Below are 25,280 nucleotides of genomic sequence, written 5' to 3'. Positions count from 1 at the left end.
AATCCTTCAGCTATATGGATGGGAGGGTTGTGGACCTAGCCAGGGGGAGCTGGAGCCAAGTTAGGTTTTGCATGTACCTTCCCATGGATCATGGCATGCTGCTGGCTGGAAGTGTTTGGAGCCCATTTGAAATCCCACAGGACGTGTAGGCTGAGGGATCCTGCAGTGCTTTCAGGACTGTAGAGCAAGCGGGTTATAGAACTACAGGTAGAGGCTGGAGGATTGTTTGCTTTTGTTTGCTGCAGGGCAGTCTGATAGTGGCAGTTACTGAGTTACTGGTATTGAAATGGATTGTTACCCTGGAGCTGGAGGGTGGTTCACTAGTAAGTAGCAGGTAGAGAAAGGTATCTCAACAACTGTTTTCAGAACTTTGCAGAGGTGGACCTCAACCTTGCTTCATGCATGGTCGAGTGATGGCAGCATTGTAGGAAAGCAGTTCTGGATTATCAAAGAGCTGAAAGTGAAGTGAAAAATGGTGTCCAATCAAGACCATCTCCATGTTCCACAAGAACAGTACCACAAGACAAATCATAGGAGGTCAGTAGTGTGATACAATAAAATGCAAATACAGAGGAAGCAGGAACAGTTTTAATGTGACAAGTAATAAAGCAGGTCAGGTGGATGCTGGTGGAGCTGTACTACAGAGCAAGAAAAAAAATCAAGTGACCAGGCTACAAGACATTGATCACCTTGTGAATCAGAGCTTGGGTAAATTATATTCACTTGATGTGATCTGCACAAACAGGAACTTCATGTGAAACAAACCTTTCTTCGTCCCTACTGACTGGGCATCTCGAGGTCCCACTGTAGGTAAATACTGAAGACTTTCTTGCAAATCTGAATCTTGATGACTAACCAAATCCAGATGTTAACTTGTAATCTTGCTAACAGAAGTGTTCCTACTGGATATGTCTGCTGTACAAACACACTTTTGAAAGCTGTATTCTAGATGGATGATCTCAGACAAGCTTGAGATCTTGTCAATAAATAAATGTATTTGCAGAATGTGTTATGTCTCTTTGTTAAGTGAATTACAACTTTGCCATCTTCATTGTTGCACAGAATTTTTTAAAATGTATAAACATTTATTTCAGAGGCTACAAGAAATGTGTGTTGCTACTATATGTAAAATAATTAAACATGAAGGATTACAGGGTTTCGGTTAGCAGGTTATCTTAGAATTATTTCCTGAAGTAAAGCAGCTGCAGCAGTCCAGATGGTAAGCATAATTTTTGTAGAATAAAAGGTATTCAGAAAGACAAGGTACTCATTGCTCAAGTGTAAAGTAAGTAACGAGGTGAAGCCTGAAGCAGGTAATTGTAAATGGAATTATGTTATTGAAACATTTAGTTCTCTAACAGTCTCACTGGTGGGTAAGAGTTACTAGAAATTAGTTGAATTTGCATTTTGCATTTCAGAAAKAAAAATGTAGCCAAAGTCATGTAAGAACCAGCACAGGGTTCAATAAAATTAGCTTTTAAAACAGGCTGAAGGTACAAGTTAGGAAATCATCAGAATTGGATAGAAAAATATCGAATTGCTATATTGAGAATGAAGTGTCTGAGCTGCTGCCAAATGCACTGCCTCTCAGAGAAAATTTATTCTGTTGTTCAGCCTCTAGTGTCTAGTTCTTGCTTGGAAAAGAAAACCACCTCTGCTTTCTTATTTCAGAATTTTAGAAAATTGGTCTAAAATATGGCTTATTGCTAATATGGCTTATTTATAAGGAAAAATTAACACAACTGTTCTACAAGATGATTTGCCATCACACTTTCTTGTGTGTAATCCTACAATGAGGAAAAAATATTGGAAAAAAATAGATTTTTCAGAAGCCATTTTGTAATCTGGCACATTTTTCCTGTAGTCCCTTGTGTGAAAACTTTTCAAACCAGAAAAAGCAAGATTCTGAACTGGAATTAATTACTAGTCATTAAAAAAAAATCAGAAAAATGTGCATTTAGAACAGTTGTTAGATATTTATCAAATGCCWGTGGGAAAACGCAACATCAAGACAACAAAATCTGTGTTTGACAATTACTTAGTCTATGTAAAACTGTAAAACTAGAAGGTAGATGAGGGATGTTTGGTCTACTTAGGCTATTGAGCAAGCACCAAGATAGGAGAGTAAATGTAATAATGACAAATGAAAAATAATTTCAACTTTCGATGTCTCTCGACCTAGATGAAGTATGTTGGGAACATTCTGTGTCATTCTAGAGCCTCAGTCAAAATCTGTTCAGACAAAGTGCACACACGTGCTTAAGAAACGGGTTTTTTAATGTTTGTGATTACGATGATTGCTTCTGGAAGGGGCTGGTTTTACCTTGCCCTTGATACTTAAGTCTGATCTTGACAAGTCGGTGTGGTCAAATTGCTCTATTTAATGAGTTCAGATTGTCAGGACATGTGATCTCATTTGTTAATTTCTAGTTGTTTTTATCTATGATGTACTGGCAGTATGATCCAGTTTATCCACCTTCTCTGAGAGACAGTTTTGCAACAGATTCAGAAAGTCCCTTTGCAAGTAGTAATTAAATTTCATCTTGACATGTTTGCACTCTAACAAATTGAATTTCTAAGCAAAAATAAAGGAGATAAGAATTTCTGATTTTTTTTTTTAAWTWATGTTAGAATATGGAGAGTAGAAGGGTAAAATTAGTTTAAGTCTAGAATTCATCCTTTTCTTGCAGAGGTAGGACACAGTCCAGAGGCAGTAAGTTTGACCTCTGCAGTCACCAACAGTATCCTCATTCCTTGTCACGAAACAGAAACAAAGTTTGGGCCAGCCAAAGAAAATCCATCAAGGATAAGGTTTCTCAAGATTGATTACCTTGTACAGGAACCTACGGAATTACGCAAACTAGAAATTACAAAAGATGCAGTTCAGAGAATATGTTTGTACTTGTAGTTGCTTAATTTAGTTCACTTCTTCCAGGCTTTCCCACAGAATTTACAGATTTGAGGAAAAGTAGGTAACTTGGGCCTTCTGTCCTTCCTTAAACCCCATTTGTGCGTGTTAGGTGACCTGTTGAACTTGTGGCATTTCTGTGGAGACCTTAAGACCATGTCTGCATGAAAGCTTTTATGTAGGTAGGTTTGGATAGGTTTTCAGGTAATTTCCTTTATTTTCCTTGGTAGAATACAAGGCACATCTTGTTTAACTGTATCTGTAGTGTATCCTCTTGCTTCTTGGACAGCTTCATTAGGTCTATATGTTCAAACAATAAAGTAAGTTGCTTTTAGGATATTGCARTTGTTACATTACCTGTTAATACTGTTTTGCAATATAGACAGGACACTGTGTTGTATGAAAAATATTGCTAAATATAGTAGGAATAGTGTAGGAGCATGTTTATGATGGAATTCCAGTCTGCAGTATAAACTGACACTTTGGTGAAAGCTTCCCTTGGCACAGGAGGAACAAAATCACAAAGAACAGCAGTAATGGGAGTCTGTGTCCTGTTTGAGGCATTTCTCCTAAAAGTTCATGGAGCTGGTTGTGCAATCACTTTGTGTAATTGTTTCCTGTACTGTAAAACTTCTGCCTGCTTAAGTGACAGGAGATAGCCAATGACCTGTTTACACCTTAATTCTAAATTAAGGTCTGAGTCTTTTGCATCCAGGAGTGTGTCACATGTGATTTATTAAGAGTATATCCATGTGGGCTTAACTAAAAAGGTTTTATTAAAAATTAAATGATGATCAAAGATAATTAACAACTGAATGAAAAGTGAATGATAGAATTGTTACTAAGTAATAATTGAATGGTAAATAAACAGTGATTTAACAATGTTTTAAATTATTGTTTAGACAATAATTTACACTTATTACCATACTTCTAATAATAAAGCTATAGCCAGAAACTGCAGCTAATATACAATATACTTCTAGGCTTCATGTAAAATGTCACCTCATTATAGATATCATATGTTTTGGAAGGGGATCTTTCAACCTTGAGCTTTAACCTTTAGAGCCATCCCTGCTCAAWGGGGAGATCATTGCCAAGCAGGCTGCTACTGCACAGGAGAGCTCAATGGACTCATGGGGGCTACAGAGGTTTAGAATATAAAATGAATGAGAATATACTATTACTCKTAGTCAGAGCTCCTTTTGGTGTATGTGCAGGTGTGCAGCTGTAGCAGTTTCACTTCTGTCTAGTCCCAGCTCAGGCTGGTACTGTGAGCTCCTCCTAAGAGAGGCCTCAAATCCTTTGTTCCTGGATAAGATATGGCTTAAGATGCTTCTCTTTGATGRGATTTGCACTGCAGGGATGATTTCAGTCAGGCCTCTTTTCTGGTGATGCCTGAACCCAAGTACTGTTCACTCAGTCACAGAGGGTGCATCCATCACAGGGCATCTTACATATCAGCCGGCTGATGAAGGAACATCTTCTCAAAAGGGAATGGCTTACCCAAATATGTGACAGAAACTCTTGGGAACAGCGTAATATTCCAACTGCCCTCCCCTTGTTTAACTAATGGATCATATAGTGATTCCTACCACTAGGAGCTCTTGCAGCTCAAACAAGAGGCAACTGGGGAATGGAGGCTGAAGAACTGAGAACCGCAAATATGAAGAACCAGTTAGGAAGTAAATATTTCTTTCAGAAAGAGAGAACAAAAGATGATGGGAGTATCAACAGAAACCAAAGACCCCAGAAGCAACATGATACAAAGCTAAAGAGAATATTAATTGTGATCTTTAATTATAGTTTTTTTTTCTGATGTGTAGGTGAAACTAACAAAAAAGGAGTGATTGTTAACACAGGCAAAACCTTGAAGCTATCTGGAAATGGGTATATTACATAAAAATGGGAAAAAAACCTGACTGGATACAAAGACACGTGGTGATGTATCACCTCCCAGGTGTTATGAATTGTGGCATGTCCAAACTCATTTAATTTCCTCAGCTCTTTCATACTTGTGGAACCTCTTCTACATAAAGGGTTAAGAGGAGGCTATAGGATTATTATAGGATATTTTCCCAAACTGTGTGTTTGATAGCCTTGTCTTTGTGTGCCCTAAGTGCAGTGAGCCATGGCTCCCCTGTACTTTGACCAGCTACCTGTGTCTAGTGCTGTCTTGCTAGGACTTCTCATTCCATCCTAAAACACCAAAGGGACTGCACTGCAGGGATGATTTCAGTCAGGCCTCTTTTCTGGTGATGCCTGAACCCCAAGCCAAGAGATGTTCTGTTTGTAGTGGTGTGCTGCAGRCTCTCACCATGATGGCAAAGGAGGAGCAAGGGCATACAGACTGAGAAAAGAAGTAAGCAAAACAGAATAATGGARTTGTTTAATTTGGAAAAGACCTCTAAGATTGAGTCCAACTGCAAACCTAGCACTGCCACATCCACCACTAAGCCATGTCCCCAGTGCAGTATCTATGTCTGTTGTAAACACCTCCAGGGATAGTGACTCAGCCACTTCCCTGGACCGTGTGTTTCAATACTGGGCAACCTCTTCAYTGAAGAAATTTTTCCCAAGATTCAATATAAACCTCCCCTGGAGCAACTCGAGGCTGTTTTCTCTTTTCCTGTAACTTGTTATTTGGGAGAAGAGGCTGACCCCCACCTTGCTACAATCTCCTTTAACTTGTAGTGCACTAAGTCCCACCCAAGCTTCCTTTTCTCCAGGCTAAGCATCCCCTTATGCTTGCAAATCCATCAGACTCGATTGGTCCACATGGAATAAGAGGAAATCACTGTCTTGAAAAATATGTTACTTTAAAGATACCAGACTTTAGGTAGGTAGAAGGGACTGTAGTTAGCAAAGAGCAGAATCAGAATGGGAAGTTTAGTATTGCTTACTCCTTGTAATTAAATGCTTATGTTAAATGTTTGGGAAAGGGAACCACAGAATCACAAAAAGGGTCATGTTAAGAAAGGACCACAGTGGGTCATGTAATCCAACCTTCCTGTTGGAACAGGGTCATTCCAGAGCACATGATGATCCTTCTGGGTCCTTTTCAACCCAGGCTGTTCGGTGATTCTCTAGTGGAATTGCTAAAAAAAAAAAAAAAAAAAAAAAAGTCAGTATTGCTATTAAATATGGCACAGCATTGTGTCCAGAGGGTTCCTGAATATCTCCAGTGAGGGAGACTTCACAATCTCTCTGGGCAACCTGTTCAGTGTCTCACTGCACAGTAAAGAAGTTCTTTCTCTTGTTCAGGTGCAACTTCCTGTGCATTAGTTTCTGCCCCCTGCCTCTTGTCCTATTGCTTGGCACCACAGAGCAGAGCCCGGCACCATCCTCTTACCACCCTCCATTCAGATGGTGACAGCCACTGATGAGGTTCCTTCTCAGTGAACCGCCTCTTCTCGGTGAGAAGCGAAGCTGCTGGTGGAGAGAAAAGGCGCTATTGTAGTTACAAAGGAAGGAACAACAACGCATTTCCCGGATACCCTAATTCTATATTTTTCCGAAAAGCCTCACGAAAGATTCCGAGCGCCTCCGCCGGCTCCCCCCGGCCCGGAGCGCGTGCGGGGCGGGGCCGCTGGCGCACGTGACAGGGCGGGTGCCATGGCGGGCGCGGGGGCGGCGCTCGCTCGCTCAGAGCTGGCCGGGGCCGCGGGGCCGCCGGGCCGGGTGGCGGAGCAGGCGCAGCCGCAGCCGCCGCGCTCCCCGAGAGCCGTCGCGATGTCGTCCGTTGCCTCGTACGAGAGCCTGGTGCACGCCGTGTCCGGGGCCGTGGTGAGCGAGCGGGCCGGCGCCGGGCGCGGGGCTGAGGGCCCAGCGGGYGGAGCGGCCGTACCGGCCTGGCGGGGGGCGCGGGGCGCGGGCCGCCGGCAGCCTTCTTTTGGCCTTTTTTTCGCCGGGGAACCGGCGCGGGACTTGGGGAATCTGGAGGCCAGCTGTGGGCCTKAGCCGCCGGAGCCTCCCCTGAGCCAGGGAAAGCTGCAGGCGTGCCCCTCCGAAAGCCGGGAACTGGGCATCACTTCAGCGGTGAAAATCTAACCTTCCCAGAAGCTTAGGCAGAGGGGCAGCACCTTAGCTGTGTGATCCGAGAGCTGTACCAAGCATCGTCCTCCTGCCACGGTCTCATAAGTACTTAGAAGTTGGGAAGGGTGAGGTAGCACATAGGTGTTAATCAAAATGTAAAGGGGGCGCAGTGCAGCCAGAGGAGGTTTGTATCGGTTGTTGAATTTGATTTTTCATATGACGCTTGTAAATTAAAAAGTCGCATTTAAGTAGATTTCCTAATATGCACAGTCCTTGATTTTTTCTTTCCAGAGTGCTAGCTCTATGTTGCAAATCAGCTTTCTACTTCCAACAGATAAAGCATTTTAGCACATATAGCACGTTGGATTGGGCAAACTGTTGGATAGAAAGAGCTCTTCACGTCTCCTGTAGGATGAAAGTCTTAAATATGACTGAACAATAAAGACTGGGACAGGCTGCCTAGGGAGGTCATGGAGTCTCCCTCTCTGGAGACACTTAAAACCCACCTGGATGCATTCCTATGTCACCTGCTCTAGGTGACACTTCTTTGGCAGGGGTATTGGACAGGGTGATCTCCAGAGGTCCCTTCCAAACATGACAATTCAGTCTTATTAAGCCTCTGATAAAGGCTGATTCTAACAGGCAAAAAAACCATTAAGGAATGTTTTGCTTTTGTTATAAATAAACACAAGATTTTTGTCTGCCCTTTAAGTTGTTTTAAATCTGCTTATTTAAACATCAAAGACAGTGGGGATTTTGCTTGTGCTTTCAAAAAGTGGAACTCTCTCAAATGATCTCGTTGTTGAAATGCAACCCATTCTCCTTTTGCTGGCTTATACAAAAGTCAGTAATACTTTCTAGACCTTGCTGTTAACTTCTCACTTCAAATACAGATCTCTGTGATCAGGTTGTGATCCTGGGCAAAGTTTGTGGTATGAACCAAACTTATAAATCCACCCATAAACCCAGAACTGTGTTGAGGTAATGTGTCAGAAGCACATGTCAGACCACAACATGATAATTTTATTTGTATTCTAATATACTGAATTCTTTAATTCTGCATGTAGCTAAAACGTAACCTTCCTGTTGCAGAAGCTATAGGGGTGAGGATTTTATAGGAGTATTATAGTCAGGCTGTTTTGTTGGCTGAAAAAGAGTATTTGAATTTTTTGTTATTACTATTTTTTATAAAGCAAGCCTCAGGCTGTGGTCCTGCATGTGTCATCTTGGGAGCAGTCATCTCAGGCCATTTGTTCTAGCCACCTCTTGGCTACTGCACAATTGTTTATCCAGTGCTGTGACTGGTCAATGAACTGATGTGACTGGAAAAAGTTATTTTTCAGCTGGATTAGTTTCTGTGTCTGCATCATTGTGTAGGTGCCCAGAAAGTTATGCTGCCAGATTGGAGGAGGCAGGGGTGCCAATACCGTTGACCAAGAGCCTGAGATTGCATGAACCAGTCTGTACCTGTCCCTGTGATTATTCAGTGGTAATGTGACTTGACTTGGYAAACTACTGCGATCCAAATGCTGACAGGGAGGTGGTGGGAATGCTGACAGCAAAGCCTCACCCTTCCAGCAGTGCAGGGTAAAACATGGCAGCATCTGTTCTTGCACTCAGTAGTATAACTTACTTTACCTCTGGTCTCAAGTGCAATTCAGCAAGGAATCTGAATCCACTTCAATGGCTTTTGTTGTTGAAGAAAGGACAGGTCCTGCTCATCCCTCTTTCCCTTCCTTCTAGGCATGACATCCTGTCTCCGCCATATGCTTCTGGGCTCCTCCTCATTATGTAGTTAAGGTGTTCCATTTGTAAACCCAGGAGAAATGTAATTTGGCTTTTCTGTTTCCCTCAATTTAGCAGCAGAAGAGAGAAGGAACAAATTGTTTTTTTATGTGCAGTGTTTTGTTACTTAGTAATGACATTCTCTTGATCTATAGTTTCATATACATTTTAAGCCGGTTTGACACTCAAACACTGGAACAGACTCCTTAGAGAGATGGTCAATGCCCAAAGCCTGTCAGTGTCTAAGAGGCATTTGAAAAATGCACTTCAAAATGTGCTTTGGCTTTTGGTCTGCCCTGAAGCAGGGGGCAGCAGGACTAGGTGATCATTGCAGGTCCCCTACAACTGAAAAAGACTATTCTGTGTCTTGTGCCCACCCATTTGTCCTGTGTGACATTAGCCCAACTGTCTCCTCCTTTCCATTTTCTAATTTTGAGTGCAAGTGTATGTGTGTGTGTTGCTGCCATACGGTTCATTGCATTGAGAGTAGGATCCACGATAAATCCCACTTTGGGAGGATGCAAGTAGGATAAATTGAGCAGAGGAAGGCTGGGAGTTGTAGTGACAGTGCAGTCTTGTTCTGTGTGTAGGCATAACTGCTTTTTGAGGCTGTCTTCAAAATTGCAGTAATGCAGCTCTCATTAGGAGGTGTATTACAGCTCTTTCTGGCACTTTTTTGTGCTGATACTGACCTTCTAACTGAGATATATTTTTTATAAATTTTCATCCAGATCTGTTCATTAATCCTTCTTGCCGTCCAGCTGGGTATATGGTAGGTACCGAGAATGAGCAGACAGGACAAGTACATGGGAGAGCAGAACCAACTGTTTTTGCAGGAGCCCTAACTAAACGGGTTAAAATAACCAGGCAGTTGTGGCCAAGTCTGTCCTTTCATAGGCTTCCTGCTGTTATGAAAACTGGAGAGACTTAAATCGGGTTAAGACTTCAGACCAGAGTTGGTTTAGTGTTGGAAACACCACTGGAAAAGTAATCCTCTGCTGCTGGTTGTAGAGATAGGTCCAAGCAGCCTTCTCAGGAGCTGGAGTATTTCCAGAAGCAAAGTTCACTTAAACATATGGCATAAGACATCTCTAGAGGAGCTCAAGTCACGAAGTCACAGTGGGCATTGTACTTCAAACACAGCATTGAGTGACTTGTGGTATCCCAGAACTTCCCACCATTTAAAAAGTTTGCACAGCTGCTAATGGAAGAGGTGCCACAGCTTTAGCAGCCACCTGATGCATGGAAAACAGGTTTACACCAAGCCAGGGCCTTTTTTTTTGTTAGATCTCTTTTCCAAAAGCTGTACAGTGTTATTGTTAGAGTATTAAAAAATGAAGAAGGTGAGTGATGGCAATGAAGGTGAGAGAGAGGGAATGGCTGCTTGTATGGAAGATAAGGGCATTTGCAAATACGTATTTAACCCTTTTGTAAAGGATGGTGTCGGATACTTTTTCCATTTAGGGGCTTTAATGGTTGGTTCACACAGGAAGTGAAGAGGCCATCGTATTCACAAGATGTGAATCTGGTGACATCTGGATCATCATATGTAATTTGTGCCACTGGAGGTGTCTTGGTAGGCAGATCTTTATTGCCAAAACTGGAATTTAGCACAAAGCTAGAGTAAGTCCTGGAAAAATGTACTACCAGCTCTTTAATGAATAGAAGTTTTTGTTTGGTYACTGTTTTCTTATGTCAAAAGGAAGTTTTTGTACCTTGTGTCAGTCTTTTTTTGTGTTTGTTTTTAAGATAGAAATTAGGTGTTGAGGCTAATGGGAGGCAGAGAAAGTGCAATATGTTTGTCTTCGGATGCCCACTAGATCAACTCTCAGATTTCAAAAACTTTCTCTTTTGGCAAAAAAATTTAATGGTTTTAATTTTAGCTTGATCTAATGCAAGAAAAAAAAAAACAAGCAAAAAACAACCCTCATTTGTAAGTATGGGACCAAAAATGCATTTTTATATGTGGAGATTATCCCCTTTTTAAACTTGTTCAGCAGACTTGTTTTGGGGTGAGAAGTGAAGAGCTGCAAAGAGTCTAGCAGGCACTGTATAAGCAACTGACACACTGTATAGCCAGTTTATTTTGTTTTTCAGGGCAGTATGACTGCAATGACTGTATTTTTTCCTTTGGATACAGCTAGGCTTAGACTTCAGGGTAAGTGTCAAAATCTAGTTTCTTTGTACAATGGCATTTCTGTTCATCTTGGCCTGGGCACTTGTAAGGGTGGTTGTAGGGGGGTGTGTTTTACACAAACAGGAACCTTACCCAACACTAACACCATTTTTCCAATTGAAGGTACTTCTTCCTTTTGAAAGTTGGGTGACCCTTTAATTAGCTGAAAAGGCTGTTGATTTGTGGTCATACAAAGCTTTTAAATTACTATCTAAGACTGAAGAGAAAAACAGAGATGTGAGATTGCACAGGATTATATTTGCATGTTGTTGTGTTTGACTGCTGAGAACACTCAAAATGCACAGGCATTATCATGAAAAGCAAGTCTAGAATTATTCCTTAGGATGGTTTAAAGGGAGAAGTGAGGGTTAGAACTGGCATTAAGAATATCCAATATTTACAAAAATCCATCTGGGTATAAGCTGTTGTCCTAACACTCTGTCTTCTAATCAAAAGTCGCAGAATCACCAAGCATTTTAGTGCTCTGATTGGAGCTCTATTAAGAACTGGAGGGAAATCATCAGCCAGGTCATCAGAAGTATGTGGTTGAGAAATGACCAGCTTTCAATGCAGGAAGAGACTGTTTTGCTAAGGCGTAGCTATTTGCAGATGAGCTGTAGGAGATTGCTCTGCTACTGGTGCTAGTCTGGTATCCAGGGAATTATTTTGAGAACAATTAGGCAGGCCCGATTCTAGTCCTCCACTGAAGAGGAACCTACCTTCAGTTCATGTCACAACTATTAGGAACTGGTAGTTACAGATACTCTGGRGCACAATAGAACCTTCTAGTCTGGGGAAGAATAAAACAAGGAAGTGGTCTTACCTTGCAAATGAAAATAAGGAGAAATAGGGAATTTCTTTCCTTTATAAGGAAGAAGAAACGTGCTTGTGTTCAGAATTGCAAGCATAAGGACTTGAAAAAGAGTGCTAAAAATTTGAATCAGAAGTTTGACTCTTCTGTTTTCCAGTTGATGAGAAGCGGAAATCAAAGACAACACCGGCAGTCCTTTTGGAAATAATCAAAGAAGAAGGCCTGTGAGTAGATACTAATTTTCTGCTTGTCTTCCTGTAGGCAAGCTCCAAAACTAATTTGAATATGCTTTTAAAGTGAACATTTAGCCTGAATCTGTGTGCACAGAAATGTCTCCACACAAGTGTGATATGACTTGCATAATCTTATGTGTTCATCTTTAGCTAAGATTAACTTTCTTGAGCACCTTATGCAATTGATCTGTTCAGTGATGTAACTGTGCCTTCATTAGTGAGGTAGCTGTGCCTCCTCAGAAATGCAAATGTTCCTTCATATACCTGATCAACCAGCTTTGTCTGCCTGGATTCTTGGGTGTGTCAATTTTCTCTAACCAAGATGAAACTCCCGGACAACTAAGCCACTTTTAAGAGGAGAATTGAGACATGTTTCCCGATTGGAAGGTTTTTTCCTCCTCCTAAGTATATAGAAGTAAACAACACATGACACTTTATGCTGATGGGATTCAAGACCTATCTAAAAGCAGTTACCTTTCAGTAGTGCTGTGCTTTAATATTTGTCATAGTCTGAGCTGGCTGGGAAAAACAGTTGTGTGCCTGTCCTTGTTAGAAGTATTTTCCTGACTGAATCCCTGGAACTCCTAAGTAGACTAGAGCTTCCAGAACATTAAAGCTGACAAAAGTTTAACTTGGGCCATAATGATCTGTGCCACCTTTGAACTTGGGCAGTTGTATGCATGACTTTGCCAGCTGATCTCTTGTTCACATTCTCGCATTACCTCTGTCATGGGAGGGTGGTAAGTAAAATTCAATTTAAAAGGCAAAAGAAAAAGGCAACAAAGAGAAATGAAGAAGTTAACTGAAGTGGTATCATGGTTTTAATGCTGGCCAAATGCCAGGTACCCACAACAGCTGCTCTGTTGCCCTCCCCTGCCACAGCTGAACAGAAGAGAGGAAAAAAAAAAACTTAACAAAGGGTCATGAGTCTAGATAAAGAACTAGGAGAAAACACTCCAAGGGCAAAACAGGTTCAATTTGGAGTTGCAAAGTGAATTTATTGCTAACAGAGACAGAGGAGGATAAGGAGAAGTAAAAATAAACCCTTAAAGACACTCTTTCTTCCCCCAACCCCTCCCTCCTTCCCACCAATAGCACAGGGAGACAGGGCAAGGGGGTTTTCATCAGTTTGTTCCTGGGATMTTCTTTCACTGCTTAGGGAAAGGAGTCCTCCCTGCTGTGCTGTGGGGTCCCTCCCATGGGAGACAGTTCTCCACGAACTCCTCCAGCGTGGGTTCATCTCACAAGTGCAGTTGTCCCAAAACTGCCGCAGTGTGGGTCAGTCATCCATGGGGTGCAGTCCTCCATGGACAGGCTCTTCCAGCCTGGAAGCAGGGACCCTCCCTCTCCACTGGGACTCCCATGGGACCACAGTCTGCTCCAGGCATCCTCCCACTCTGGCATGGGCACCTCACCATGGGCTGTGAGTGGATCTCTGCATCCCTCGTGAACTGCATGAGCTGCAGGGGCACAGCTGCTCCACCATGGTCTTCACCACAGCCTGCAGAGGAATTTCAGCTCAGGTGCCTGGAGCACCTCCTCCCCCTCCTTCTCCATGGACCTTGGTGTGTCCATGCTGTTCTTCACATGTTCTCACCTCCTCCTTCTCTGGCTAGGAGAAAACTCTGTGCCCCTTTTGTTTTGATTTCTTCTTAAATATGTAACCAACCTCTCTAACTGGCCCAGGCTTGGCCAGCAGCATGTCCATAATCTTCAGAGCAATCAGAGATTGGCTCTGCTGGACATGGTGGAAGCTTCCAGAAACTTCTCAAAGATCCATCTTTGTGGCCCTCCTGCTACCAAAAACTGGGCCAAGCAAAACCAACACAGGTGGAAAGACTGCAAAAGGGGTCATCCTACTTTTCCTGTGAAACAGAAAAATCAGTAACCCTGGCAAGAGAGAAACATTGCTTCTTCCAAAGGTATGGGAAGGCCTGGCTAGGCAATGGTACTAATTTTAGAGATGCATTTGAAGTAACAAAAAAAGCCAAAACAGCAACAAATTTGAGATGTGATATGAGATCATAAACATTTTGTTCACATCAGCTTGTCGAGTCTTGTCTCATTATCATACCTTTGTAGACTGCTTGGTTGTCTAGATAAAGCAAATAGGTTTTGTTAAAGGACTTCCTGTAGAAGTTTATCACATAAGTTTGCTTTTTTGCCCTGCACTTCCATCCTTTTGCAGGTGATCTGAAAGGTGTTCACTGGTGTACACCAAGTTTTTCTCAAGGTTGCAGTGAATTATGGGTGCTACTCCTGACAATTTAAGTTGTTAAAATAAACTCATGGGTTTTGTTTTAGTTTCATGTTTTGTGCTGCAAGATGTTTCATTTGAAAAACGTCAGAAGTTGTTCTGTATAAATCAAGCAAACCCAAAATAACACTCTCAGTTAGAGGACATGATTCCTAGAGAATGTTTCTCCCTTTCTTCTCCAGCACAGAAGAGATAGGTAACACAAGAATTGTTTTAATTTGGCTTATGAATAACTGCATTGTCAGTTAATTTGTAACTGTATGGTTAGCTAAGCCTGTAACTTCAGAAACAGTCTTAATAATAATATGTGTTCCCAGCTATATGGGAGGGAGAAGCACTTGATGGATTTGAGACAAAAAAGTAGCATTTGTATTTTTAAGAAAAATCAGATGCTGTGTTTACCAGCCTTGCATCTTTTACAGTCTTATTGGAGAGCCTTAAATTCTATGTACTCCTGGTATTTTAACAAATACTAAAGAGCCTCCATAATTACAGCTGTTGGGGAGTTTTTTTATGCTTTTAACATGATACCTGCTCTCTCCCTGTTCTGGTGCAACTCCATTGAAGGTGTGTATCATTATCTGTTTTTGGATGTATTGTAGAACATGTTGGGAATGTAGGACAGCTGTTGAGGTGTCCCTGTTTTACAGGTTCATCAGGCCTGTCAGAGAAGGGAGCTTTGTTAGTCAGCTGTTACAAAATCATTCCTAAATCAAGACAGATTTAGATGATACTCACTTTTTTATCTGTGGTTAATCTAGTCAAATTTAACTAGGTAATGTCTTTTTCTCACTTAGCTGACTGATCTGCCCTAGATTTTACTGTAAGACATTTGTTAAAAATTCTTTCCACCTGTGTATCTTATGGCCCAGGTTGCATCCTTTGCAAAACTCTCCTTGATGGAGTATATTAATTTTTGTAACTAGTCTTCAATGTTTAAATTGTGTGTGAGAATCCAGATAATTTTTCCCTTACTCAGGAGTTAAGTATGGTTTATTACCACTGTTAATAAAGATCTATCTAGTTAGTACTTTGCGTAGTATACAGCATTGTATCTCTGGTATTCTCCAGCAATATATAAAATCAGCCAGATCACATAAATACTCTGTTGATCCTTACTATGACTTTTTGCTCTCCATTAGGTTGGCACCGTATCGAGGATGGTTCCCTGTTATCTCCAGCCTTTGCTGCTCCAATTTTGTTTATTTTTATACATTTAATAGTCTTAAAACCCTCTGGGTCAAAGGTCAGCATTCAACCACTGGAAAAGACTTGGTTCTTGGGGTAGTTGCAGGTAATACTTAAAAATCTCCTTTTTGTCAAAAATGTATTTTTGGTATATTCTATGTAATGATTTTCTTTATGAAGTCCTCTGGAGGTTACACTGAGTCCTTACACTTCCCACTGTATGCAGACCTACTTCTTTCCTATTGCTCCTCTGTGTCCTACCCACCTCCTAATGAGATGCATAAAGTGATACTGTGAATTCTGGCACAAAACACAATGCTCTTGTGGCTTAGTATGATATTTGTGTCTGGTGTGGTGCTTAGCAGGTATCTAAGCATCATMACTTAGGTGCTGAAGACAAGTGGCAAGGAGAGCTGATAGCTGGGTTTTTTTCAGAGGAAAAGATACATGCCAATTTTGAAATAATTTCAATTGCAGTAAGAAAGAAATTTTAATGTAAGCATTTGGGTGTCAGAGTTGGTTTTGGGTTGTCACCTGAAAGTGACAGGAAGTTCCTAGATATATGCAGGTCCATTGGGACCATATGTTCTTTTTTAATCCATCCTCTTATGTGGATGCTGYTGTACCTTCTTTGAAGGGATGATAACATTAGTGACTTTACTAGCAAATCCAGTGTGGAAAGTTACCACTGTGGGCCTTGTGTTTGCCAGTAATATTCTTCAGGGGCAATTGTTCATGCTAATGCATAGAAATAAGCTGATTTAAAAATAAAGGCCTGTAAGAAAGGCCTGTAAGAAAGGCCTCTGGTTTTTGGTTTTTTTTGGGGGGGGGGTGGGGAAGGGAGTTGATAGTTTCTTGTACTTGCAGTGTAGGTGTAAGGACTGGCTGAGTAGCTGATGGAAATAAGGAAGGAAGTTCTTAAGTTTGCTATGTCTGTGGTAAAATTCCATGTAATTATATTTTGGAGCAGGAATTAAGGTACAAATTATCATTTACTTTTCCCATATGCTGTGCCGATTTTTTACCATCTTCCTACCAGAAATTTCAGTAGTATGTGAATTGGAGGGGAAAGGGGGATAAAAAAACATTTGAAATCTTCTGGTTTTTGGTGAGTTTCTCTCTGCTCTGTTTTGTATTAGGGGTAGTGAATGTACTCTTGACCACCCCTCTCTGGGTAGTGAACACACGCCTGAAGCTGCAAGGAGCAAAATTCAGAAATGAGGACATTGTACCAACCAATTACAGAGGCATAATAGGTAAGTACCTCTTGTTGTCTTCAACCAAAGAGAAGTTTATGAAATGAAATATATCAACGTCTTTGAAGACTTTGGTTTGTTGTAACTGTGATTTCACCTTGTAATCTCTGTGCTACCCTGTCACTTTGCAGTCATTGAGTTTTACAGGAAACCTGACTTGGCTATTTCTGATGATAATTAGGAGTTTACAGTGTGCACTCCTGTAATCGAAATACCTTTTGCAAGGGCAGATATGTTATCATACAGATAATGGAGCAGTAGTGAGCCCTGTGAGGTGGTAGCTGGGAGTCTGAGTTTGGACAGACAGTCTGAAAATTAAACTTCAGTCACTTTAATCTCTCAATCACTCACATGTGCAGGCCATCTTCTTTTTAAAAGTAACCAACCAAATAAATACTGTTGCAATTTTGAAGAAGGTTTGGAAGACCTTAATGTTGATGCCACACTTGTGAAAGAAAAAAGAAAAGAGGGGGCTGTCTGTGCAGATGATAAGTTTTGTTTATGTTAATGTTTATGCAAGCAAGAACTTCCTTTGTCACTACCTTTATGTTAACTTCTGAATTAAAATGGAAGATGAAAATACTTGCATAAAAGACTGCAGTGGATTTTTGTACCTTTTGAATATTAGACTTTAAGTGTAACTTCTCATACCTTTTATGTTTAGTGTTTTGTACTCAAAATTTTAATATCTTTCTGCACCTTTTGTCTCAGATGCCTTTCATCAGATAATAAGAGATGAAGGAGTATTAGCTCTGTGGAATGGTACTTTCCCTTCCTTGCTGCTGGTCTTCAATCCTGCCATACAATTCATGTTTTATGAAGGCTTTAAACGAAAGCTTTTGAAAAAACAGCTGCAAGTGAGTATGTTTTGAGGCCAGATGATGAACATGCTCTTTTACAAGACAGGTTGTTTGATATGCATCACTAGAACAAATTCAGAATTTAGGTTTGGTTTTGGTTCATGTATTTTTGAGTGTTTTTTTGAATTAGTGTGTCTAAAAAGGGTCCAGTGTCATGAAATTAAGTGGGAATCTTCCATGTTCCTAGGGAAGAGATTCCTGTAATGAATTCTTTTACCTGTAAAAATAAAGCTACACCTCTTGTCCACATTTGTTTGGCTGTGTTCATAGGTAGAAATAGAGATTTAAAGTAGAGATTTAAATTCTAATATATCTTTTATAGGTATTTATATACAGACTGTTTTGAAGTCTGCTTTTAACCCTTTATGCTGTAAATAACTTTTTTTCTTGAAGACCTCGATTTTTCAATATAATTTTTCCAAGGATGGACAATGATAGAATTGAACATAGCATTACAACCATACTTTCCTGAATCTCTAAATAGGGTTATAATCACTTTTCTGTCCCTTCTTTATCATCCTCTTCCTTTTTCTTTTTTTTCTCCATATCAGATATAGCATCCCAGCTGAACTCACATTCCTTTTATGTTCCAGCAAACTGAAGGGCATTTGGGTTACATTTTCAGATGATGTCCTATCTTTAAGGTGTGGTGCTTTGCTGATAATTTGTGATTTCAGAATGTTTGCTTTTCCTCAAGGCAGTGAGATTATTTTTACATGAGATTTTGCATCATCAATGAAGCTTGTGTTTTTTATTGTCTTTAGTTAATACTGCACCTGCAGCACTCGATTTGTTCCTGATGGACCGGCTCGGTTACATTATCCACAATAAATTTTTTTGAATGACTGCATTGTTGTTTTCCTGTTGGCTAATAACATATTTATTTATATATTTATTTCTTGTGTTTCTTTTAAATTATTTAGTTCCACCTTAAATTAGGGCATTTCTTTGTCCATGATCAGTGAAGAGGGAAAATACTTTTTTTTCACCTAGCAATGGTAATTTTTGTTTCGGACAACATTTTTGTTTCTACCTGAGCTTTTGCTGATTGTCTTAATGTATCAGCTTGACCCTTTTTAAGATGTGCATGCGTGAGCATACTTGTGATTGCAACCAATGTATTTTAGAATTGCAACCAATGTATTTTAGAATGTATTTTAGAATGTATTTTGAGCATGCTTTGCTATAGGCATGTACTTATGTTCAGTGATTAATTCACACTGATAGACTGAGATTCACTGTAATCCACAATGGGCTGTAATAATGTATTTGGTGCATCCTGGGACAGTGTGAGCTTTGGTGCTGAGGGTGTGCTTCCATAGGGATTCCTAACTAATATGTGGTGAGTGACTAAAATTCTGCCCAGGAGCGTAGTGATTATGTCTCAGGAAGACAGAGTGATGTTCAAGGAATCTTTCACTGTCACCTTTCTACAAGCATCATGTGACGTTTTAGTTTCACTGTTGCAAAAATTGAAATGCTTATTGACTGAAGGTATGTTTAAATGATACTTATCTTTCATCCATGCTTGGTGCTTGAAAGTGGTCTAGTTGTATGGCCTTATATCAACCATGTTTTAGTAGTCTGTTTATACTGAGAAATGCAAAAACAGATGGAAGTTACACATAAACTTAAGTTGTGGGAAAGTAAGTTAGTTGAACTATACCCAGCCCTTTAAAGTGAAAAGACCCTGAGATTTCATGAAAGATCTTTAGATACTATGTGATAGCAGGTAGCAGTACAGAAACCCCAAATATAAATGGGTAATTGGTTGATTTGGTATTATGTGGAAATACATCTGTTCTTTATCTATTGAACAGCTCACGTCTTTGGATGCTTTTGTGATTGGTGCAATAGCCAAAGCAGTTGCCACCACTCTCACTTATCCTCTGCAGACAGTACAGTCAATTCTGCGGGTAAGTAATAATTTCATTTTAGGGAAACTCTGCCTCTGACTTACCATGTAAGCCTTGTTCACATGGCTTGTTTTGATTTGTGTTAAAGGACCCATCATTTTGAGAGGTATTTTGCCCAATGCAGGTCACTGATTAGAATGTCCCTCCTCTTTGATTTTGATCAGGCTTGATATATTGGTGCACATTTGTTTCAAGTAGCTGGTAGGATTGCCAGCATAACATATTGATACAGTGTCTCACAGAAGCTGATGCACTGTACTGCTTTTAGACAGTTCAAAAATGTACATTTACTTCTTGGAATATAAATGGAAGATGTGTCAAGTGGGAAGTTAAGATTAAATTTTCTGAAATTAGTCTGTTTTCAGGTGATCTGTGTTAATAATAAAAAAAAGAAGTTCTATTCATAGGCTTTGTTGTTCACATGATGGTCTGACCTTGTTGGTATCCAGAATGTGATTCATCAGGGGAAGCTGAGCTCCCTCATAAATAATATCTTTAACCACTTCCCTGGCCATGTAGGCTAATTGTAGTGGTAATGGAAACACACTTATTCTTCCTTGAAATCTTTATATATGCTGGATAATGCTGCTCCACTGAGTGTGTACCAATATTGTTGTAATATTGACACAAGACAAAAGGAGGGTTAGGAGGGAAGAAGGAGACATGGCCATGCATAAGCATATTGTACTTTAATTTCTATGCTTTAAAATATGTTTTTGTAACAGTTAAATATTAATAGGTGTTTCCACATGAAATGTATTTTCCTAAGTAAGGAGAAACCTTAATTTGCCTGTATGGTAAAGCCATTATATATATTCTAAAAATTGAACAAATATGGAGAATTAGTTGAATTATTGAAAACAAACCTTCCATGCTAAGGGTATCACTTTTCAGACTTCTGTAATGGGGAATTTTGTTGTTAATTGTTCATCTGGAAAAAGTAATTTTCAAGCAAATTTTGTAATTATTTGTAATTCTCTAATTAGAGTGGAATAAATGTATCTTGATTTTTCATAGCCTGTAAAAGGATAGTTAGGATGATATATTTCGAAGCAAGAGGACTTGAATATATTTACTGTGTAATTTTGTCAGCAGTCATCTTTTCTGAAATTTTCATAAATTTTGATCAGCTGAGTTAGTGCTTTCCTTCCTGTTATATCCTATTTTAACAGCCTGGATACATTTCAGCAGCTAACCTAATAACATAGTTTTCTATTACTGGAGTGGCAGATACAGGAAAGCGTTTAAGCAAAAGTAGCAGTGTTTGTATAATTTGCAACATCGGTCTGTTTTCAATTTGTGATGTGTTTTCACCTGGTGTGAAGGAGAACTGGAAGGCAAGTTGACAGAGTGCTCTGTTTTAGCCTGAGCATTACTCAGCAGTGCAGGTGTCATGGGGCTACATCCACAGAACAACTTCAGCCCTCATTCCTTTCCATGGTTCCTAGAGAATTGGTTACAGTTTGTGGCTTCATATTTTCTCTGTCTCCATTTAGGTTTTTGAACAAAATCCTTCTGTCTCTTAATGACAGTATTTAAAAAAAAGTGGAGTCCATCCTCTCCCTTTGATGATGGAGAGCACAAGGAGCCTCTCCGTTGTTTTGCTTTCACTAGGGGTGACTTCAGTCCCTTTGCTCTATGAAGGAATAGCCAGGAACCCTGAACACATCTGTTGTGGACAGCAGAAGTATGCATGTGTAACATCTGTGCATCCAGTTTAGACTTGCTTTACTTTGTGATGTGTTTTCTAATCTGAAGTTGGCATTGGTCAAGTTGATGTTTTTGTTCCTCATATTAAGTGACATTAAAAAAACCTTTATGAGCAAAGGCTTAGTATTTTCAGAACTAATATACTCCATGTTAAAAAAACCAACATGTATAGTTGCAGAGGTGTTTTGGAAACAATTTTAGCAGATTTACACACAAACTAATACAAGCGCAATTTAATTCATATAAATTTGCGTGTCATAACTAAGTTCTCTCTTCAAAGTAGAAGTACAGAACTATTTGTTTTTTCTTTTTGACCTTAAACCTTTAGAAACTTACTCTTTTTTGAAAGTCACTAGGGTTCTTTGTAATAAAGTCTCCCCATCTTTGCTTTCTGCTCCTTGGTTCAGGTCTCTACTTGCTGTCATATAATGAGCCATTATGCTGTGTAATTGACAGTGGTAGCAGCTTCCAGCCTTGCCATTTTGTATGTCTCTCTCCTTTTCAGTCAATAAACTATGTGACACTGGTGTTATTATTGTGCAGTGAAACTGTTCTTTAGCATATGGATCAGTAAAGAGCAGATAAATTTGCCTCTGGAGATAGAACAATACTGTTAATGTTCTCAGTAATCCCAGATGAAAAAGTTATATTTAAAACTAAAGTCTCTTTTCTCTGTCATAAAGAATGCTGTGGGAAATCTTGGGAATGCCCTTGGGAAATTTTCTGTAGTAAATACTAAGTGTTAACATCCTAAAGAAAAATTAGTGGGGTTTTTTCTGTCTTGATGAGCCTGTGTTTGCAGTACAAAAATTGTGCAGTGCTGGAGAAAAGAGGAGAATGAAGCATCTAATTGTGGTGTAGTTGGGAAACCTATGAGTAATCTGGGCAGTGACTCACCCTGTAACTTGGAACCTAGTTAGCAATTTTTTGGAGAGTGTGTCTGAGTCTTTGACAATAATTCTTAACATTGATTTATCAGTATCAAATGAGTAGTTGCTGATGAGGAGATTGTGGACTTTGAGCGCATATTTACCCAATAAATGGAGATTTTCACTAGCATTTATTGCTGCTATGTTTCCATCCAATTTATGAAGAAACATAGTAAAGGAACCTGTGTCATCCTAACATTTTCTTAAAATTTCTGAGCTGCCTAAATCAGCATTTAGCATTTATCTACTGTCAATGGTAATTTCTTACACCTAAGAAGTAGCAGTTGCCTGAGCAAGTTCTGGGAAAAACCTAATCCACATGCAGTTGCTCAAGTTCACCTTTCTTAGCACAGAAGCTTCATACAGGCTTCAAAAGCTGTTAGGCTGTGCTTTTACACACACAGGTGTGCCAACTCTTGTATATTAATAATTCATAGTTATAGCTTGCTGACCAATCGATCTGTATCAGATAGAAGTATCAATGAATGCTAGAAAAGGAATTGCTGAAATTGCTAGTTTAACTCTTCAGGTATAAAACTACAGCAGCAGCTGTCATGCCTACTGAAAACTAGCTTGGGGACAAGCAAATCCAATGAGTAAAAGAGAAATACTATTTAGGCCAGGTAGATGGATCAAACAATTTTGAATTCTTCCACAGCAGTTCACACATAAGTATTTGCTTCAAGACCATTGCCGGTGGATAAATTTTGTGTTCAGCTATCCAGTCTTAATGTAGTAATGATTTGTAGATGTGTGAGCGTCTGAATCTCTGTGAAGAGAAAGCTGAGAAAGCCAGAAAGAATTTGCTTTGAATGTCATATCCCTACTAAGACTCTGCAAATTTTGCTTTTGAGATCTTGAAAATTGCTTCCTCTAGAGCAACTGAAAGAGAGGAAATAAGGCCTTGGTTAGAATCCATCTTGAAACCAAAACAAATTACAGTAGTATGTACTGTTTTAATGCCTGCAGTGTGAGTTTTGGCCTCAGTTCTCTGCTGAAGGCCATATAATGTGGAAAATGTTTGAAAAGGTTTAGGGTAGGCTCTGCAGATTTCATGCATGTATTGTGTACTCTGCCAAGCACAGTGGGGAAATAATATAGCAAAATACTCTTTCTTTTTTTCAGTTTGGACGCCACAGGTTGAACCCAGAGAACAGAACACTGGGCAGTCTTAGAAATGTTCTTTACCTTCTTCAACAGAGAGTGAGGTGAGCTTTCCAATTTTATGTCTGCTATCATGATATAGAAGACTTGAGTTATACTAATATTTTGAAAATGTTGCTGGATCTGGATGTTGTTTCCTTTTGCCTTGCTTAAACTTGACTTTTGAGTCAACCTGGTTTTTGTAATATATTGTAGAATAAGCCCACAAACCCAAATTCTCTTAAATGTCTGTATAGTAAGTGGCAAAGAGGATATGTAAGGATACCAGTTCATTTCACCTCTCACATTGAAAAGAAGCATGTTTCTTGCACAAAAGACCTTAAATTTCAGCAGAATTTTCTCTTTAAAATTTTATTAAACATAGCTGGCTTGAGATCAAAAATGGGTTTAAGATTCCTGATGTTGTTATTAACTTGTGATATTGATTCTTCTTTGTAGGGTACTGATTGACTTAGATAAAACTATTCATACTTGTTTTCTTGTTTGTTTTTCTTCTCCTCCTTAGGCGTTTTGGGTTAGTGGGACTCTACAAAGGCCTTGAAGCAAAGCTCCTGCAGACAGTCCTTACTGCTGCTCTTATGTTTCTAGTGTATGAGAAACTGACTGCTGCAACCTTCACAGTCATGGGATTAAAGCACTCACGCAGACATTGAAAAGGGACCTATGCCAAAGATTATGGGGTCTAGAAAACACATTCCATTTCTGAGACCTGGCTGGGTAACACAGGGTCCTCACTTTCTCTGCTCTTTTTAGCCAACTTTATCTCCAGTATTTGGAGAAATCTGGAATATGCTCTATAGGACCTGTTGCCACAAATTCAGGGATAGCCCATTCCCTATTGTTCTGTGGACTCACTATGTTAAGGAACAAACCAGAGACCTTATTTAAGCATTTGACATGAAATTTGAACTATTGTGTGATTTGGTTGATATTCTTGGCAAGAATAATTATCTCTTACTATGCTCTCTTGTTTGCCCTCAAATCATCCTCAACTACTGTATTTTTACCTTCTGTCAGCAGCTGATGGGGCTAGTTTTATGTTATTTTCCTTGACTTGTATTTGTCACTTCATATTTGGTTCATTAAAATAATTCATAAGGAATAACATTTTTGGTATGGTTTTCCTTTACTTTCAAGTATGTTTGTGGCACAGGATGTGATGTTGCCCAAAATACCTGGTGGTGAGGTCTCTGAACTGCTGGAATGGATATTACAAGTGAATGGGTATTCTGTCTTCTTGAATCCAGCTATTCTGAATCTTGAAAATTTTGAATGCAGATACTAGCTAGAAGGAGAAACATAACCTCTTGCTTTTTGAAGCGAGTACCTCAAGCTGCCTCAAGAAAGTGGGCTTGATACACAGAAATACATGAAGTTTTGTAACCCCATTCTTGTGAGAATATGTGAATTCAGACTATGTTCTTGTGCAGACAGGGCACTGCCCTAAATTTCAGAAGTCCTATGCCCTCTCAAAAATGTGCTTTGTCTACTTTTCCACTGATATTCCTACAACATAAAGCCTAAAACTCATAACTGTTGTCCCAGTTAATGTGCATATTAATGTTCTTTTTGGATAATTTTGGTCAGTATTCCTAGACCATAAAATCCAAACTTAATCCTGCTCTGTCCATTGTTAAGATGGCAGTAGGATTGTTCTGAAGAGCAGTTTTCTCTTGGAAGTATTGAAAAATTTCATGTCACTTTAACACTAAAATGTCTGGGAGAATACTTAAGTGCTGCAGGAAATATATTACAAAATTGCAAAATGGCACCTGTCTTTGGAGTCTCAATTGAGACAATTTTAAGTATGAAATTGTAAAACAGTTCAGATGATGTCTTTTGAATAAAAGCCTTTACATCAGTTGCTTCTTTTGAGAGTATCTATACAAGAAAAATACCCTTAATTCAATACTGGTTGACTTTCAGCAAGTAGGATTTACATAGACAAGTAGGAATGAAAAGGTGCAATGAGCTGTAATTATACTTTGTTAAAGGATGAAAATGAAAGACTGGAAACCTCACCACTAGAAAAGAATGAATCATAATTCTGAAAAT

General features: G+C 39.6%; 1 protein-coding gene across 1 annotated transcript; it reads left to right on the top strand.

The window, feature by feature from the left end:
• The first annotated feature begins 6,547 nt into the window (after nucleotides 1-6,547).
• Nucleotides 6,548-25,074, top strand: SLC25A17 (solute carrier family 25 member 17). Its single transcript, XM_057388886.1, has 9 exons — nucleotides 6,548-6,691; nucleotides 10,823-10,883; nucleotides 11,870-11,936; nucleotides 15,345-15,496; nucleotides 16,530-16,646; nucleotides 17,358-17,503; nucleotides 19,327-19,422; nucleotides 23,187-23,269; nucleotides 23,731-25,074. Exons 1-9 carry the CDS (start codon nucleotides 6,638-6,640, stop codon nucleotides 23,876-23,878), a joined length of 924 nt encoding a protein of 307 aa, XP_057244869.1. The 5' UTR covers nucleotides 6,548-6,637; the 3' UTR covers nucleotides 23,879-25,074.
• The last annotated feature ends 206 nt before the right edge of the window (nucleotides 25,075-25,280 follow it).

The sequence above is a fragment of the Malurus melanocephalus genome, unplaced genomic scaffold (genome assembly GCF_030028575.1).
Source record: "Malurus melanocephalus ecotype Western Australia unplaced genomic scaffold, MMel_1.1 scaffold_17, whole genome shotgun sequence".
In the NCBI taxonomy this organism is placed as follows: domain Eukaryota; kingdom Metazoa; phylum Chordata; class Aves; order Passeriformes; family Maluridae; genus Malurus; species Malurus melanocephalus.
Note: the sequence above shows the minus strand (reverse complement) of the source record. Positions and strands in the feature narration are given on the sequence as shown.